The 21,274-nt window shown below is 27.0% G+C and overlaps 1 protein-coding gene across 1 annotated transcript; it reads left to right on the top strand.

Annotated features, from left to right (window-relative positions):
* The first annotated feature begins 10,350 nt into the window (after window positions 1–10,350).
* On the top strand, window positions 10,351–15,107 carry LOC107161928 (uncharacterized). Its single transcript, XM_015508548.2, has 2 exons — window positions 10,351–10,510; window positions 13,686–15,107. Exons 1-2 carry the CDS (start codon window positions 10,435–10,437, stop codon window positions 14,759–14,761), a joined length of 1,152 nt encoding a protein of 383 aa, XP_015364034.2. The 5' UTR covers window positions 10,351–10,434; the 3' UTR covers window positions 14,762–15,107.
* The last annotated feature ends 6,167 nt before the right edge of the window (window positions 15,108–21,274 follow it).

Here is a 21,274-nt window from a genome sequence, read left to right as displayed (position 1 = left end):
TGTACTCCTATCCCTTGATATGACTTACACATGAGTTGTTTAAGCAAACAAATATTTCGTTTATTTATAAATAATTATATATCAAACAAATTCTAGTAAAGTTCATACAATTGCTTAAACTTAATGTTGAAGAAATAATAGATAGGGAAACAGTGAAGTTCATAAAACTGTTTTATATACCTAGAATTGTTGACTAATTACTACTAACAAGATGGTTCAAGAATTTCCCCTGATTACAAAATTGCAAAATCAATATTTAATAGCTTGAAAAACGATGTAAGGGTTCTAATAAAAAATGTATGAGATCTGCAATGACAAAAAATATAAAAACCATGTAAAATATCAGTCAGTAAAATGGCCTTGATGAAAACGTGTGAATCATAAAATGTCATAAAAATGTGAAAAATTATAAAATTCTAATATGCGCAATCTTAAAATAGGATGTTTAAATATATCTGTATGTTTATAATATATTAATTTTTATTACTCTTATCATATTGAAATACAAATTTTACAAAAATTAAAAAATGAAACTATTAAGCTATTAATAATTTACCAACTATTTGTAGATTCAATACGTGTGGATTTATATTGTTTTTATTATAGCGTATAACAACGTATTAAATATTATGTACCCGAAAAGTAATTGTTCACATCAAACATAAATATGTATGTACGATAACCATAATATTAATGGAAATGGAAATCACACAAAATTAACACCATATTAATTATATAGGTAGTCTTAGTTCTAGAAATCACTCATCATGTATTAAACAAAAAACGTATAACGTTTCCTGTTGATGTTTATAAATTAAATAAAAAAAAAAAATAAAAATATTACAACACATATTCTAATTTAATTAATTTTTTGAGTCTAAATCTGAAATTTATATCTCAAAGATAACAAAAATTAGATCGATCAAATACATTATTTTAAATTACAATTAATTATTCTATCCATGTACAATATATTTTAATGACATTTTTTGGAATGCCTTGAATAAATAAAAAATGTAAATGTAATATTATTATAGCATTATCATTACTGTATGTTGTTAGTCGAGCAAATCCTGAAGTCTTCAAATGTTATTTGTGTCCGTGTTTATTTGCATCACAACCAATTTGGTTTGACGTAGTCACGTGTAAATTGGATGTTGAAACATGTACAATCATACTCCGTGACAGCAAGCAAAAATGCAAATTATATTGATGATGTTCAATGAATGTTCAATTTTAATTCTACACATCTGTATTCAGTTTAGGACGTATAAGTATTATTTACACGTCTATCAAAAAACTATAATATTATTATAGTAATCAAAAGTGAAAACGTTATTTACTTTATCTCTTACAATTTAAATCAATAACACACATAATTGAAGTAAAATAAATAATAAGCCAATTTCTAAATAATATTATAAGATTTTGTTTAATATTAATATTTTTCTAACTTTGACGAATAATAATTATATTTTAAAAAAGTAGTGTGGGTCATACAATTTTCTAGAAAAAAATCTTTAATTGTAATTATTGATATTTATTAATATGTAATGCAATACTATTGTAGTTCACTTTCAAAATTTAAGCTTGCAATATTTTTAAAATGAACCATATTTTTAAATATAATTCCAATTAAATTAGTTTAAGGAAATGCAAAATATATTAAACTTCAAAAATAATTATTATTTGTATATAAGATTATTTCTGTTAAATTTTAAAATCTATTAGTACCAAATAAAATATCTCGAAAATATTTTCCATAATTTATTGTATTTAAATATAATTAACTATTTGACGTTAAACTCCAATAATAATAAATAAAATATTTAATATTAAGAAATTATTTTCAGATTTAATATCAATCCTTTTTAACACTATTTTATTTAAAAGGTGATTGCTGATAAATTAATTATTCAGTATGACATTAATATTATTTTTTTTTAAATGTTATTAATTTCAAATTTATTTCACCTATGATAAATTAAAATAACAATAATATAGATTCATTATGAACACAAATTATAATTTTGTGTATTTGCGTATTTAAGACTAATGTGAAATAAATATATCGATATTACATTACTAAGGTAATATTTTATTTATACCAAATACCAATAAATTGCCACATAGGTATCTAATTAAAAAAAAAAATTAAAATTGATACTAGAAAAATTAGATAAGTTTTTATTTTTTTTTTTTATTTTGATTAGAAATATACAATCTGTACTCTGAGATACTATAAGAATATGGGCTAATTTTTCAGTGACATGAATGAGTTGTAGGAAGAAGCCACCCAATAGTGAAACTTCTTATTCACTCTTTTTATTTTTTAATTACAATTTAAAATAATGAAATTGAATATTTATTAAATCTAACAAAACATTGGTATTAAACTTCAGTTAAAAACAGTTTAAAGTTATTTTAAAGATCTATTTTCGGGCTATTAAAATCGCTGTATAATTATATTACTAAATTATAGACGCGTCAAAATATACTTGAGGCCATAACAGACATCATCCAATTCATCACAACAGCAAACCTTCAATCCAAAATCTAGAATTAAGTTCTCTCGTGTACGCTTCTTACTGTAAATATTTAATTTAAGCTATTCATATTTTGTAAGCCCAATGGCCTATGCTGCCGAGGGCTCTTTCCTAATAAAAAAAAAAAAAAAAAAAAAAAAAAAATATACTTGAAAACCGTAATCACAAAAATTTTAATATTAATTATTACAAACAAGGAATAATTTTATCTTTAATGTTAATATTACAATATTTTTGAATTCAACAACAACTGTTGTCGGTGCATTAAAATGTTGATAAAACTTCTGTTGAATATATTTTTAAATTTTAAAGATCGACTGCGTTTAGTTTGCACCAGGTCTTAATGTGATCCGCCCATAAATATTGTTTTTGAATAATTGAGAATTCACTGAAATATAACGCACACGCAAAAGTGGAATTCGAATACCTACCAATGCATTCCAGCTTGGGTAATATAATTTTATTTCAATGACTTACGTTAAATTATTATTTTATATATATATATATATATATATATTGATCTGTAGAATTAATTTATGGGTATTTATAGGTACACAATCTATTCCATGAAAATTTTAAGTTTCGAATTTCCTCTGAATACACGTTGCATATACATATAGTTAAAATCAAGTAAACAAACTGTAGACGTAAGTCATTTACTTTTCATTTCAAACTAAATCTTTGATATAGAACACCTCATTATTTCACAAAAGGACACGATAGGTAAATGGTTTTCTAGGGCTCGAACCGTGAAATCAAGTTAATTAGTGTTTTCTGGATTTTCACTTACAAGAACGGTCACCAGATACCCGTTTATTGTATAAGGGCTTAGATAACTGTTTACATCGGATTTAATACCTAACTAAGTTCCTCAAAGAGTCATTAGTTTTGAAATCTCAACGGTAAAGGATTTTCTTCTCTAAAAACAGTTGAGTCTCAAAAGGTCAATTTTAGATGTTTCGATAATTTTAAAGTTATCTATACACCAGTAGAGAGACTTAAAGTAAGCTTGTTGTTGATCATTCTAATTTATTAGAAGATAGTATTTAAGTAATTTATAGATACACACAAATAATTAATGTTCAAGTTAATTAGGTAGGTACAAAGAATTAAAAATAATGTTCAATTGAAATATTATCAACCATATCTATGTGCCATTATAATAATACAAATTCCATGATTACATTTAATATATGTTACAATGTATGTAAAATTGTAAAACAAAATAATAATAATAATAAATTATTTATAGAAAATAATAACCTAACCTACGAAATATGCATTAAACATTTTTAAATTTTTAATAATTTTCTTTTAAATTTTTAAGCTTGCCTATATCTTATAGATGTATCTAAACATATAAAACGTTTCGCTATTGAATAGCAAAGATATTTTCACTTTGTGATTTTAAGTTTTCAACTTCTATAAACTTGTCAAAGTGGCATTCATTGAAGTCGATTCATGTTGTGAAAACCGAAATAAAATTTAGCAGCAAATTTAAAAATATATTTATATATGTGTGTGTCATGTGAGAGTCACGTTCTTTTAAACTGTTCGAAGTAACTGACTTTATTCACGAAACTAAAAAATAAATATTTTTAACTGTTGTTGTGCATATTTTAATACATATTATTTATTTAATTCATATGTTTTCCATGATATATTTTATATAACATACATCATTATTTAAAAAAAAAGATGAACTAAATCAATCAGTATAAATTATTTTTACGAAACCTACAATAACTCATACATATGTAAATCATTTTTGTTTTTGTTCGTTTTCAGCGTTCGCAATCTTTTTATTTTAAGTCATAAAAGAAAACATACACTACAGCTCGAAAAATTCAATATATACATTGGAAATGTTAAAAGCAAGAATGTTTGTACATTTGGATATCATATACCATGGTAAACCATTTTTAAGAATGACATTAAAATGGTTTATAGCTATCGAGTTTGGTTTGTGTGGGTATAAAAAAATATTTTCCTTTGAATGTTATACTATTATTTGTACTGGACTCATAAAATGTCAATCAATTGTGTTACATCGTGATGATACTTCAATTTTCAAACACGGGTTTATATAAATCCAATGGAATAAGAATGATATATAACGATTCCATTTCATTTGTAAATACGATTAAAATTATAAATTTATCTAATTGTAGAGTACTATATGTATTACTGAACATAAGTACAATTTCTAAACTGTGTTTAAGGACATCAATATACATATATTTTAATATTTATAAATATAAACATATATTAATCTTTTTTTCTAAACGTTTATTTTTATTTATGCTATAATATTTTTAATTCACATATAGTACCTAAGAAATTATAAATTGATCTATAATTGTTTTCATTAAGAATTTATATTATTTTATGTGACGAGCATTTGTGTGTGACTCAATAGTCATATTTTACTTAACAAAATGAAAACAATACCAACTTATTGTTAAATTATATTTGAATAAATATTGAATTAAAAAGGAAAAACGTTATTATTTTTACTATACAATTTATAAAAAAAGACAAATAAAAATATGTATTTTAAATATTAACTAATTCAAACTATAATTCTTCCGGAATAATAAATGCTCAGACATGCGAACAAAAAAAATGTAACAAAACATGAATTTTATTAACATAACAACTCAAAAAAATAAATAAGAAAAATACAAATATAAGCTTATGTTTTTAAAATAAAACTCATATACTGTAGAAAACGAGTAGTTAATATAAATATAAATATAAATTTTTACTAAATATTATTAGCTAGATACAAGCTCTTGTCTCCTAATACTATTAATTCTTGTTAATTTATAATTAGGAAAGAAAATCTCAGAGTTTTCTAATTAATTTAGCATTATAGAACACATTTGACTTCAATTGGATCATTCGATGCTAAATTTGTTATCTTAGTGTCTCACACAGTTTCAAACGCAGAAAAATGGCAGTTTTATGTTAAAAATATTGATTGTAATCTCCGAGGGTTTATATTATAATTAATATTCAGCAATATCGATCTTAATATGCAATTTAAAGATAAATACATTTTTTATTACATTTTACGTAGGTAGTAACAATATTTAATAAAATAATTATTTTTGGTTAGTCTTATTACCACATAATTTATTGCTCTACATAATTGTAAAGGTATTTTAAATTGAATAACAAAAAAAATAATTGCTGAAATATAAATTATAAAAAAAAAATGATACGGTCACTATTAAGTACAATTTAGTACAATTTGTCAGGTAGTTTTACTTGTGGTTTGAAGAATTTATACCAAAAGTGAAAATAATTTTTGAAAAGATTTTTTTGTACAATATTAAAAACATTAATTTAACACTATATGTATAATTAGATTCATTGTGCATAAATAATATGTTGTATAATTGTATATGTTTTAATCGATAAAAAACTCTTTTGAGAAAGTTAATTATACAGTTAAGTGGGCTACACAGATAATGCATTTACATTATTATGTTACGTTTTATTTTTAAATACGTTAAAAGAATTATATCAATATTAAGAGCTTTATAAACTAAGGTATAAAATATAGTTTCTGTATGATATAAAAAGAAAAAATTATATAAACTTAATTTGGTACAAATAATGAATAATTTGCGAATTTTAAAATTATTTATTATTATTTTTTTATTCGCGGTTAAGTATCAACATCTATGGTTTTTAGCTTATAAAGATAAAAATATTAGGTAGTTAAATAACAATAAACACATAAAGTTCACTAGATTGAGTTATACATATCAATATATTTGAGAAATTAAATAATTCTATAGCTGATGTCGTCAATAGGGCACAGAACTTCGAAAAGGCTGCTTGGAATTCTAAGGGTACAACTGGTTTCTACGTGAATGATTTATTTTAAATATAATACAAAAACATTTATTTTTGTGTATTATATTAACATACAAGCCCAACGGTCTATGTTGTGAAAGGTCTTAAATTAATAATGAAAAAAAAAAATTAACATACGATTATATAGAAAGAATTGTTTATATTTAAAAAAATATTCAATGAGAAATACGAGTATTCGGAAAATAATACAATTTTCTTTTATTCATATTCAAAACCAACTTAAAAATTCACATGGTTATTAAAAAAGTAAACAGTTATTAAATTATATCGATTAATAAATTATTGTAAAAATATTTTTAAAGACCTACAATTATGTAGAAATATTTTTATTTCTAAAACTTTAATATATTTTAAACAAATAATGAATGTTGCATTTTAAATAATTTACTTTTCAAATATGTAACATATATTCAAGTGTTTACTATGATAACTAACTGACCAGTACGAGTAACAATGGAAAGAAAAAAAAAATCATTCACATAATAATAAACTTAATGAATATGCATATGTATAGTATCATTTTTTTCTTCATGTTTTTATAATGGATTTATTGACATCGAAAACAACTTACGATTCCAGATATTATAATATTATCGTAGAGGACGGAGGTATTTTGCTAAGAACCCGTAACGAGTATTTAATGATACCTTGGTGCTTATACTTTATGAGTCACAACGAACGTAACATATTGATGCCATCAAAGAATACTAAAATGTTGTAGTAGTAATTACGTCACGTATTTTACCTTTTTGATCCTGATATCGAATCGAACAATGTATTGGGTTTACGACGATGATTATCTGAATTTTAGTTTATTTAGAAAATTATTTAAATAAAATAATGTTGATTAAAAGGTACCTATGTCATGTCTATTTGTTTCATAAGTGTGGTTATTTTTTCGATTTTCTTACTATAATTTTCTTACATAACAAACTTCCGATATCCACACTGAGATATAGGAGGGAACCCTTTAAAAATGATTTTAACCGAAATCCAATCAAAATTTAAGCTTTGAGTGAAATGATTTATTGGTGCTGTATAATTTAAATAACACTTTTTTGCTACAAATAATAATAATCTACAGAGGCATGCTCGGGGTTTGGTTTTCGGGGTTCTAACAACCTTCAAATTGACATTCTTAATTATTTTAACTTATTATTTTTTATGAAATAAAAAAAAATTATATATTTTAATAAATTGAAATCACCCGCTAAACAAAATCCTGTGTACGCCCATGATAATCTATACTTACTAGATTTTTAAATAATAAATAAATAATTGTATTATTCATTACCTGATAATTTGAAATTTTATGAACAAATATGATAAGCTAATTTTTAAATTAATTAACATGAAGATATCGTTAGTTTGATGTAATTCAAAGAATATAATATTCAACATTTAATATTTTTTTATTTTTTTTATTATAGACCTTCGTGAGCAATTACAGTATTTCATTTATTTATTTACTTATTAATAATCGAATCAATAGATATTGTCATTCAATTTTCTAACAATAAGATTTCATAAATATTTTAGACAGAGTCTCCATTAAATATTTTAATAGATACTTACTAGTTACTATTATTGCAGGCTAAAATTGAAAAATTTCAATGACGTTTTCAATGTACTTCCATTGGCACTTTTTTTCTTTGTTTAGATTTAAACTCAAGAAAAATAAAATACCTACTTGAACGCATATAATAACAATAACAGTCATTCAGTTATAAACGATTATTTAAATTAGAAGTCTCTAAAGTCTTAGTGACTAAATTTAGTATAATATGGAATAAAATAAAAGATAAGATAGGTGGCAATGAAATAAAAATATATATTACTTTTTATGGTGCTTGTAGTAGGTAGGCATAATTCGTAAAATATTAAACAAAAAGTATTCTGCGCACTTATCGTTAGATTGAGCTATATTAAAATATTAAAATAATATAATTTCGTCGAATAAAAGTAAACTGTTATTGTTATTTTGTTCCAGTAATTGTCTATAAGAGACTCCATTAAATACGATGCAAAGTTTGCAGCTCCTCATTTGAGACACATTTAAGCCACGCAACATTTTGTGAAGATCCGTTTCGGTATTAACTCAATGGCATATCGCCTACAACACAATTTCCTGCACTGTTGAATACACTCAAAAAAAAAAAAAAAATTTAAAAATGCAAATAATAATAATAATGAAAATAATAATAACAAAACAATAATATAATAGTGAGACGACGAAGAAGAAAAAGAAGCGATTGACATTAAAATGCAAATATAATATCATATCCAAAGACGAATATACAAGTTTACCGAAGCACTCATTTAAAGTACATCGCATTAATGTTATTATGAGTATAATGTTCGCCTGTATATGTGGAGAATTTAAATGAATTGCAAGTAAATCTTGCACAGAAAAATAGTTGTTACTTGGAACCTTGGAGGAGATCGTTATACTCCTGTTAGCTGGTACCTGGTACCTGGTACTTAACAGTTATTGTTGTAATCATCTTGCAATACTGAAGCCGGTAATATGCACGAAAATACATTATTATAAATTAATTAATAATATAATGTGTATAATTATTCAGTATTATATATTTTAATGTAATATTATGTCGGGTTCGCATTCATTACTGACATGAATATCCATACCTATCATAGTGTTCACTGACTTAAACGTTTAAAATATAGCATTAAAGCGCATATGGGTGTTATGGCTGATGGACATTGTCGCTTAAACATAATATTGCGAACACCTATCACGATCAGTGTTGGTGATGTTCTATATATCGACGTGTTATCCTGAAAAAAAGATTCCTGGAAGAGGCTGCGACTTTCCCTAAAGTTTCAGAAACATTTAAAAATGCTCTCGGTGATATGTAAACATATCACGTAAAACATTAGTGTTGTAATTTATATTATGAAGGCTGTAAGAGAGCAGAACCTGATCTAAGTCTGGAGATGACGGGGTGTAAGGGCACAACTGTACTATAAGCTGTAGGCCACTTTAAAATCATGTTTAGAAGTCATGTTATAACATTTAACCACACTTTTTTTCGGTATATGATACTAATTGAGATTGATTTAAAAGCAAACATTTCAACTATAGGGATGTAGATGACTTATGCGTTCCTTTAAATTGAGTCACAAATTTGGATTAAACTGATTCCTTAACAGTCGGATACGAGTATTTTTTTTATATACCTACTTTTTCGTGACAACTACGATTTAACATTCCTAATAATTTATACCCTGTACCAACTTCTAAATCTAATACTGAGAGTATCAAACTCATTTTAGAGATCCCATTTAAACCTCTCCAATATACAGATTATTATTAGCAACTCCTCTCAAGCAAAATCTTTTTACGTCACTGGATTACAGACGAAGATTTCAATATTTTTTAATAATAATAATAATACCTAAGTATTATATTCGATTTGTTAATAATAATCATTATACTGGTATTTTTGTGACTTCCCCTCGGAATGCGTTCGATTCGAATCATCATTATATAGCACCTACCTATATTGGATTATTATATCCACCCCCGGCGCCATTACAGTGGAATTTTCTCGGAATTCTGGGTTGGTTCATTATTATTATTATTGATACTACGTGTATTATTTAGGGGACGATGTCATCACGCCGTAACCGCTCTACCACTCGATACCGTCGTCGCAGTACGATAAACGTTATATGGTCGCACCAAACATGATATGTGTCTAGACGTCGCGGTCGTTGTTCTTATCTGCTTTGTTCAACACGGAGGGTACAAAATTATGTTTGAGACAAAAAATGAAACAAAAAGTTGTCATAGTAATAATACGCATATGATAAGTGATATTATCGGGTTTCCGAGACGCCATCGTCATTCGGCCCGTCCATCGTGGCCGCCGCTGCCAAGATAGCGCAACCCCCACGAAAAACTGGAACACCGAACGTATTTATAAAAGCCAAACACGTCTGTTCCGCACACCTAGTGACTTACAGGACATCCACCATGAACCACTTTTGGGCATCGTCGTTGATGCTCTTCGCAGTCGTGCAATACTCGGCCGTCGCGTTCAAAATACCAGGTATTGTTACCTATATATTATTATAATCATTATACTTACAACCTACCCTATTGTTTAAAATAAGTCACCAGAACCGCTGGTCGTATAATAATACAAAACTTTAGACGAGCTATAGTAATTTATTTAAATATTATTTAACGATTGTATAAATTCATCATGCAATATAAATTATTAAATATCATTTATAGTTTAAACATTAGAATAATTGTTTACCCAACCCCTCAATACGCAATTATACAATGATTAATTATCAAACGTAACTTAAATGATTACATCAACTATAATATATACAAAAAAATAATAATAATAACTTGACAATAAAAAAGAATAATAAGAACAAGAACAACTAAAGAAGAAATAGATATTAATAGAAAAAAATTATTAAATTTATTTACATATCTTATAATTCCAAGTGTTTTCACATTATTTTTTTTACTATATTTTTCATGAATCATTATAAAATAGAATAATGTTTTACTCTAAGTTTTTACACTTTTTTCATTTAATGTCCCTTGATCATATTATATTGAAAAACGACAAAAACAACTACCTATAGATTTAATTAATTTTTGAATTTACAATGAAATATCGTTAGCACAAAAATGACACGTTTTTAATAAATAAAATTGTATGTCAATTAATATAAATCTAAATGATAACTGTGAAATTAAATTTTTAGTGTGTAAAAAATAATCACTAGAGTAAAAGTTTATATAATTTTAACACTAAAATTATTTTTTTATTTTTTTTATGACAGTTTAATTAACTTTTTAACGACTTGCTTTTAGAAAATTAATTTGTAGTTACATCACAATGGCTCAAAATATACTGTATACAGGGAACTGAAGGGTTTGAACCTAAATTCAAGTTTTTGTGAAATAACAATTTATTATTATACACCATTCGGGTATATTCTTTTATAATTTAATCGAGTTTCAATGAAAATAACTGTTGACTAATGTTATTATACTTATAAGTCAACAGAAACCTTGTGTATTATTAAAATTCAACTGTGAATATAGTTAGTTTTTTCTGAAATGATATAATAAAAATCGTTTACTATAATATTAAATTTAATATAAAATTATTACATTGTCGTGTAGGTTAGGTTAGGTTAGCCAATAGTTGTGCATATTTTTCGTTCATGAAAAAAATCAAAAATATTTTGCTTTACAATATGCTTATCATATTATAATATTTACGGAAATTCATAAGAACTTACTAAGCATACTCTTTCTTATAATAATAAATATTCAAAACAGGATTTTCAGAACTTTTAACTACACAGAAAATATCTTAATATACTTAGATTTGCTTATCACATTTAAGGAGTACATTATAAAGTTTTTTTAAATTATATTCAACTTTTTTATTAGTTTTTTTAAGGACGTGATATTTTTTAGATGTTTATATATATAAGTCGAAATTCAAACGAGTAGTAAGTTTCTATGTTGTTACGTCGTTACATTTAAGGTAACAAATAGCTTATGAACGATGATAAAGCTTAAACATATTACATAGAGGCTATAATAATTTAATTAAACATAATAGCTCATATATTCATTTTAATAACTAATATTTATTGAAAAAATAAGTTAGTAAAAATACTTCGAATAATATTATGATAACTGCAAGTTTCACACATTTCAATATTTAATTTGTCTGTAGTTTAAACAATAACGCTTTGATATATCGTTATAAGTTTCTACCTATTTAATATAATTCACACAGCATAACACGATAAACGTTGTTTCAATCATATTGTCAACTCGAATCGCAGAATGATGTTACATTGTTCATGGCACGTGTAGTATTTTTTTTATTCAAACCCGTATTCGATAATAAAAATAAAATGTCTGGGGAAAAATCAAGGTTAGTGATAATAAAGGTTAGGTTCTATATTAATGTAAGAAAAATTCGAATTTGGACGTTGGTTTTTGTGATTTGATAATCCAACATGACGTTATTTCGTTCAGTGAAGCATAAAATTTACTAGGTAGGTATACCAAATACAAACATTTTCATCTGACACAAGATACTAAAAGTATTAGATATGGACAAAATTCCACCAAGGAAATGTTCACTCTTAACAGATCTTTTTATGTTATACATATTTTTCTTATTTCTAAGTAAAAATCAATTGGTTTCGCGATATATTTCTATTAGACCTACCATCATCATTATTATACAGTTCTTAATTTCAATAATTGTACAACTTAGTATAAAAAGGCCAATATCACTATTTTTTTCTTTCCTTTTTAAACATTAAATTATATTTATTTATTATTTTAAATCTATATGTATATGATGTTATGTGACCCTTAAACAATAAATGTATAAATGTAGGTATATTTCTACTACGTATATTTTGGCTATTTTCACCAATTATATTTGATTTTTGTGAAGTAAGTCAACAAGTTTTAAAAATTACATACAATTGTATTGCATTAGTTAAATACAGTAGCATATTGTTGATCGTACTATAAGTTGTATAAAAAGCATATGTTCTATATTTAAACAACACAACAAGTTGTTTATAAATTTAATGAAAATGTTTATTATTCCAAAAACTAATATTGCCCCGGGCTGATTAATGATTCTATTATCAACCGTGAAATTTTCAATTTAAAAGCATATATATACAAATAGTAGTTAATGTATATTATTATACTAACTCATTAAAAAAATAAATATCTTACTACATCAACATACAAACACAGATGATATGATCTTGTCAGATAATAAATTAATTGGTCTAATCTTAAATCAGACTTCCTAAATCGGTTATCCCAGAACTAATTGGTATATTGTAAGACGGGGATAACATTATATTATTATTATTATTATGCAGATATAGTCATTTCATCTATTTAGGTACCTACTGTTAAATTGTCTGCAATTTTCTGATAATTAAGGCCAATTAAGTTGATACATGTACAGGCGAAAATCCAAAGTGATTGATTAGGGTATTTAGTATTTAAAGGACTCTGTGCATTATACATATTAATATTTATAAATTTATTCAATATAATAATCGTTAAATCCATACATTTAAAATATAAATACAGTTGTCAAATATCGTTATAAAATCATGTCTTTCGAAATTGATATACACACACACACACTATCACTCGCGCGCTTACCACAACAATTTCACTGTCATACCTTTTTGCAGGGCTGTCGTCCAGCAGCAGCAGCATTAACCGAACACCACCAGTCAGAGGACCCGCGAACAATGGTGGAGGCCACAGAGGACCGGAATCTGAGTACATGGGGCCGGTGTTCATAATCAGAGAGCTGGACAAGGACAAGGGCGAGTACGACGCGTTCGTGACGACCGGCGGCATACAAGAGGTGAGGCCGCCGCCGATGAGCGATAGGTCTCTGCCACCGCAGAATGGCAAACCGTCGGCGGCCAGGGACGACGAGGACGCCGAGCACTTCGGCGTGCTGGTCACGCCCGAAACTGTCAAGCGGCTGGACCGTGACGAAAAGCTGAGGGCGTCGTTCATTAATGTGACAATGACTGTGCTCCTGACGGCCGCTTCATCGCGGATGCCGTGGCTGTTGGTCCTGCACCGCAAACAGTATCCGCACTTGTTCGAGTACCAGCAACAGCAGCCGCTGCAACACCAGTACCAGGCCCACTCACCGCAGCAGCAACAGCACCAGCCTCACCAACAACAGCAGCCACAACAGTACCAGCAACAGATGCCGCAGTTCCTTCAACCAGTGCAGTCCGACGCGGCTCCGATCGACAGCGGCGTCCCTGGGCTCCAGCACCCGCAGATCCCACAGCGTCGTCGGTACCAGACGGACAGGCAGCGCCGCACTATATCATACTCATCGCCCGACGACAGCCGAACGCCGATGACGATCCAACATCAATTGCAAAACGAACTTCTTTCCACCATGTGCTACAACTTCTTCTGGGACATTTATTCTTCACCGATACGGCAAACTTCCTCCGCCGAACAGTCCCCCAGGGTGCCGATCACCCTGGCCAACAACGAAAACGTCCCTGGCGAAGACCGACGCGACCGGGAGCGAGAGGGGGAACCGGAACAGTACGACCGATATCGGAAAGACTTCTACTTGGACGCCGACGCTTACGCGGCCGCGGCCACGGCCCCATTGGGTCGCGGGCAACATATGCCGCAACCTTTACCATTGACATCGACCACGGTCCAGCCGGAGGAACAGTCCAACGGCGTCGTCGCTGGAATGGAGATCCCAAAACGCGTTTCCTAGATTCGGACCACTGGCCGCGGTGGCGCGGCGCTTCTCTAATAGTTTATGATTTTCTGTTTTTCCTCGTAGCCGGTAGCGTTCTGCCAGAAATCGCCTCGTTGGTACGCATGTCGTTCATACTCAACCGCTGTGCGTTCACATATTATCAGCTGTTTTTCGCTTATTTTTTTCTATTTCATTATTTATCACTTTACGATCGATAATCATTGTATTATTATACCATCGATCGTTATTTTCGACAATATTACTTTCATATTATATTCTAATTATTGTATAACGCACGAATATATAATGTATTTAATATTATAACCATTAAAAGCTATAAATAAAACATTCTTTAATATTATGTTTAATGATACTGAAACCTAATTAAAATATTTTATCGTATTGCATTACATAAACTTGAGTGATTTGCAGTAAAAAAATATATTGCAATTATAAGCGCGTTTTCGCAGAGGTGCCAAGAGCAAACAGTTAACTAAAACACGTTTTGGCGATAATGTTATGTCAAAACTTTCTACTGTTTACTAAAAATTATAATAATTAAATAAAAATAATAACATAATAAAATATACGATGTTTTCGGAAAAAATTAATTTAATTTACTGTGGTAGTGTACTATTAGCATAATAAATTTTACTACATCGGCTTGGTGTGACCCAGTGTCTATACTCAGTTGCTGACGCACCGGATAGGCGACCACCTGGGATTTTTAGCAACAAAATCCTTGCCACAGATACTTTACGTGTTCCAAACTAACCATTCCCCTCTACAAACAGCTAATGCCCATGATAGTTGTCGAGCTTTTGATCAATAAAAAAAAAACTAATACAAATCAATATAAAAACATCATAAAATATAGATAGATATTTAATAATTATATACTGTCAGACATCAATCAGAATTTTTTTCCGTACCTATGCAATAATTAACAATGAGCTCAAATTTAAGTAATTTAACACATACATAGAACTATTAAAATGAATTTTTAAATACGAGGTGCACGCGACACATACTGAGCAATGGAATGATTAACTTTTTCCTGCCACTTTTTTTTTCTATTTACAAGTTTCGAATTCAATACACTAGTCTCCAAAAAAATCATCAATAGGCCTTTCTATGTATATCGCATAATAACCGCATTAGTTTAGTGCTCTATAGAAGAGGCCAAATTTCGAAATTCTCATTAAAAAATTTAGAGACAAATAAACTATTTATTTTTTTTATGTCTATTAAGGGCTGTTATCTAAAATAATATAAACTCAAATGTTATTATTGGACTAAAAACTGTAAATTGTTCAAATGGTTTTTAATTATTGAGTGGCAAATCTTAAGTATAGATCCTAGAGAATTGAAGCTTGAATACTTATTTTGTCTTTGAAGATATTGAAAATTAAAACATCAAACGCATATTAAAATATTTGTTTGAGTCAATATTTATAAAACTTAAACCATATATACATAAATATAAAAATACAGTAAAAAATGTTAACGGTAAGGGTCTATTATAATGTATGACAATTGGTCAAAGACACTAAGTATTATTGATATTTAAACAACAAGAATTTATTAAGATTCAGTGTATTAACCATTAGGCAGTTGTTAATTTCTTAAAGTAAGTATACTAGCCAATTAATGTGTTGGATGAATATTTACTTGTTAAGTTACTAATTTTTCTCTTCTGGTCTTAAGTCGAAAAGAGGTCTTTTAAAAATTATTTTAAAATGTTGGCCTTAAGATATTTTATTTTCATAATTACTTAAAGCATTGTAACAAGTATAATATGTTACATGATACCTAAATATATATATATATATATATATATGTATGTACTACACGTCTACACACTTAACATTATGTACGATGAACTGCTGACCGATACAATAATATTAACACACACTCATAACTGTAAGACCTGTGGTCAATACACACCATGTATGAAGTAAAGTTAGTTCACTGTGTACCTTAGACCTCAACACTCAACAAACATCGAACTCCGTATAACTACGATACAGTCAGATAGTTGGATAGAATATAATTTGTATAACTTGTGAGTATTATTATTTGTAAGTGTTTAATCTTTAATAAAACTTAATGATAACTGAAACGGAATCCTAGTTATTTAAATATATTTAAGATCCCGTTATATATATATCTACCCCTGGCTACGGTAATTATATCTATAGAGCCCTACGACTCTCACTAGATATCTTATATTTAACTGGTCGTTCCCCCGACCACGTTACAGCATCAATCGTAAAGTTCAAGATAAGTTGTCTGAGATTCAAGACGAGTGTTGTTTAAATTATACAAACTCAAAACATTTAAGTCAGTAATCATTAATACATCATAAATATTCCAATAAATGTTTGTTGTTTTTTCAGAAATAATCGTCACGTTTTATATTAAAAATATAATTTGTTACTATAAGACCTCATAGAATTGCAAAATTTAATTAAATTGTATATGTATGCAGTATATAACAGGTAATCTTGAACTGATAATATAAATACATTGTCTGGCATATTAAAACTATAAAATTAGATATAATATATGTATCATTATTGTTATATTTTACTGTATGTACTTTAACTTATAATGCTTTGGTTTTAACTAGATTAAAAATTTATTTTTTTCAAATTAATACATTATCGTTATAATAATCATTACATTTTTATGAAAAATATTTTTATTTTTTTAATCCTGTAGCATGTGTGTTCAACTAATTCATCAACATATGTGTTGAAATTGGCTTTGTAATCATTATTCTAAATAATATACTAAAATTCACGTAAATAACGCCGATTTTAAAAGATATATAAACTCAAATTGTCGTTTTCATATAAATTCGAAAACGCATAATAATAAACTATTAGATTCATATAAGTACATCACCAATATTATTAGTCTTAACATAATGAAAAAGAAAATAGGACTTTTAAAATATGACATTCTGTGTGTGATTGTATTATCCTCTTCAAAATACTTTTAACTTTGTTTGAGTAGGTGTACTAGTGTTGTTGTCTATAAACGAAGGAATAGCCAGTCCAGTGTAACACAAAGCATTTGCTTATGTTTCTATTTATCAAAAGAAATATAGTTGAAGGGTGGTTTCCTTTTCTGTCAGTGTCACTTTTTGGCCAAAAAATATCCTTCCCTTTTTGACCAGTGTCACTTTTTGGCCAAAAAATATCCTTCCCTTTTTGACCAGTGTCACTTTTCAGCCAAAACTTACCATTCCCTTTTGTACCAATAGTTTTTTTTTTTATTAACATTATTACCTACATTGAGTGAAAAAATAATAAAATAAAACAATTGGCAATAATCTGTTTTAACATATTAAATTAATATAATCTTACAATACTAATAAAAAATACATTTAAGAGTATGTTGATAGTTAAGGTTTCCTAATACAATAGTTGAATAAAAATGAATATGATCTTATAATACATGATAGTTAATAATAATTTTGATATAAAAATATGCGGTCTTTTAAAGTCAAGTAATCATAGTATTTTTTTCAATTTTTCGTCATCGGGACAGTCCGACATAAAATCATTCACAAATCATTTTTATATTACACTATAACTGATTGGGTCACGTTTTACATTATATTTTATCAAACAATTAACAAGGAATAAAACTTACTTATAAATAAATAGATACTGGTTTATCTTTATTTACAATAAACCAACAATAAACGAAATTAAACTTACATTGAAAAGTGCAAACTATAATTATGTAAAATTGTTCAAGCAAAAACTTATCGTTAATTTGAACGACTAACCTAATAATATGTAACACTGTAGGTAATAGCCGAAAAGTGACACTGGCCGAAAAGTTAAGGTCACATTTATGCCGAAAACAGTGACGCCCCTAGTTGAAGTATGTATTTTTTCGTTTAACCAATGTATATACATATGTGTATACATATTTAATATTATTCTTGTATAATTATTTATATTTTTATAAAAATATAAATTATAATAATATTATAATACCATTACAAAATATAATATTAGATAATATTATTAATATTATGACTGATATGATGTATCGAAATTGCATATACAAAGCGCCGTGTTCGTAATACATTAATTGTATTATAAAAATATTAAAAATGCATAAAATATATTTTTAATCTTTTAACTACACTTATTCAATATAATCGAGATCAAATTAGTGAATTTTCAATTTGGCCATCTTCTTCTTATCTTGGTTCCCAAATACAGCAATGTAAGAATTGGTTTTAAATTTTTGTGTGTGTGTTATTATTGTTGTTGTATGTTTGTAATGTCTATACACAATAACATTTTCAAAACATTTAGACTGATTTTGATTATCAAACCTATCAGAATCGATTATTCATCTTCTTGTTCTTATTCAATAATTGGTTATTAAATTCAAATAACTTAATATCCATTATAGTGAGACCAACTTAACGAAGAGGTACTTGAACTCAAAAAAAAAAACTACTGTGCAATGTGCATACAACATCAATGTGAGTTTTTCAATTTGTAGTTCAGAAATTACAGCACGTTAGACAATATAATAACGAATTCAATTACTTCATGGTAAGATTTTTATATTCTCTATCGTTCTCTTAGATGACGATAGGGAACTTAAACCTATTAAATAACTTTTAGTCCGATTACTCGTGAGATAACTTGAAGGCCCACAGAGACTTTTCTGTGGCATACATGAGCAATTCCAGAAATTAAAAACTAGGAATAAAATACTCTTACTTAACTAGTTGCAGTCTTGAACCTATAATATAATTTTACTAATACAATTTAATATTAAGCTAAAAACACTTACAGAATATGATATTAAAATTTAAAGTATTGCGATAATTACCAAAGGTTAGAATCAACTAGCCAAATAGTCAGAACTCAGTTAAATTAAGTTGTTTTGTTTAATGTTTTTTAAATTCAATACCTACTTATTTAGTTGATATTAAAGTTAATTTACAAAACTAGTTAAAGAATACAATACATATTTACATCTTTCAGTTTATTTAAAAAATAATTCATTGTATTAAAATGTTTATCCTGACATAATATTCAAGAAATTTAGTCAAAAAATATAAAAATTATATTTCCTGTTTATACACTTTGAATATATAACGATTTTAATACAGATAAACAAATTAATAATTACCGATATTTATTAACTTAATAATTTATTACTAAAGTAACACATAAGTCTATCACAAATTGTCAAAACTATTTAAGCTAGTCTAAAATAAAATAGAATCTTATAGAACTCGTTTTTAATGCAATATTAAGATATCATAAAAAATAAATGACAAAAGTTTTCTAACTCTTTTTAGACAATATTTTAATATATATTACGTTCATATTTTGTGAGTTCAATATAATATTATGTGTTAACTATTTTCGTAAGTCAAACATTCTTTGATACATAATTAACTCAAATTTTATTTTATAGATCAACTTTGACGGTTTCTAACAACCAGAAATATTTCCAAACACTTAGTGTTTTGCCATATTTTGTTCGTACCAAACCAATCTCTAAGTATAAAAATATTATATTATATTTCTCTAACCTGACCCATGTTTAGAGGTGATTATTTACATAACTATATATGATAATTGATTGAAATAATTCTGCATAGGTAAATAATATTAACTAGAATACATCTTTGATAATTACTAACACAAATAATTTTAATTTTAACTAATCTACTGTTTAAAAAAAGTCATATTTAACATATTAACAAAAAAAAAGTTTGAAAACTATATCGAAATTCTCATCCATTTAAAACTCGTTGGTTGTTCAAATCATTAGTTATGTATATTTGTATTATTCTGCAATACATATCTGTATCGATGTGTTGAGTTAACATTTGGTATAAGCACACTAAAAACTTTTGAGATCTGCTCTGAATACATATGTTTACCTCTTAAAATTTACCGTAATTTCAAAACTGCCTTTATCAGACTAGAGAACTTCTGTGCATACGAATTTTTGTATAATATGTAAATACCATTACGTTATGTTCTCTAAAACTTTCTCCATCGTTCACCTAAGCTAAAACTCGTAAAGTTTTAGAAATTCAAAATATAATTCCAGTAGACTTATCATCGACAGTAACTTTTATAGACACAAGTCAATATTCCAATATTAAACACTCGTCAGTCAATAGTAAGAAAATTGAATTTTGTGTTCAAATATTATAATAATACAAAAAAAGTTTTTGGACTCTTGAAACTAATAACTTAAAGGTATTTCCATAAATAACTTGGTGTAAAAAGTGTTAACGCATACATTATATTATATGCAATACGTATATAATATAAGATTGTATACAGTTGTTTTGAGATTCTATTTTATCATTTACGATTTTATTTATAGTATATGAATAATATTATAAAAAAGTAATAATCGACATGGTAATAAATAATATTAACCAGACCGTTTTCCCATAAAATACTGTGATTTATGTTTAAATCTATGATAAAAATAAATATATATTATACAAAAGGTAAC

Source organism: Diuraphis noxia, unplaced genomic scaffold, assembly GCF_037042655.1.
Source record: "Diuraphis noxia isolate RWA-SAM2 unplaced genomic scaffold, SU_Dnox_SAM2 contig0003, whole genome shotgun sequence".
NCBI lineage: Eukaryota > Metazoa > Arthropoda > Insecta > Hemiptera > Aphididae > Diuraphis > Diuraphis noxia.
The sequence above is the reverse complement of the archived record's forward strand: the minus strand, read 5'-3'. Positions and strand labels throughout refer to the sequence as shown.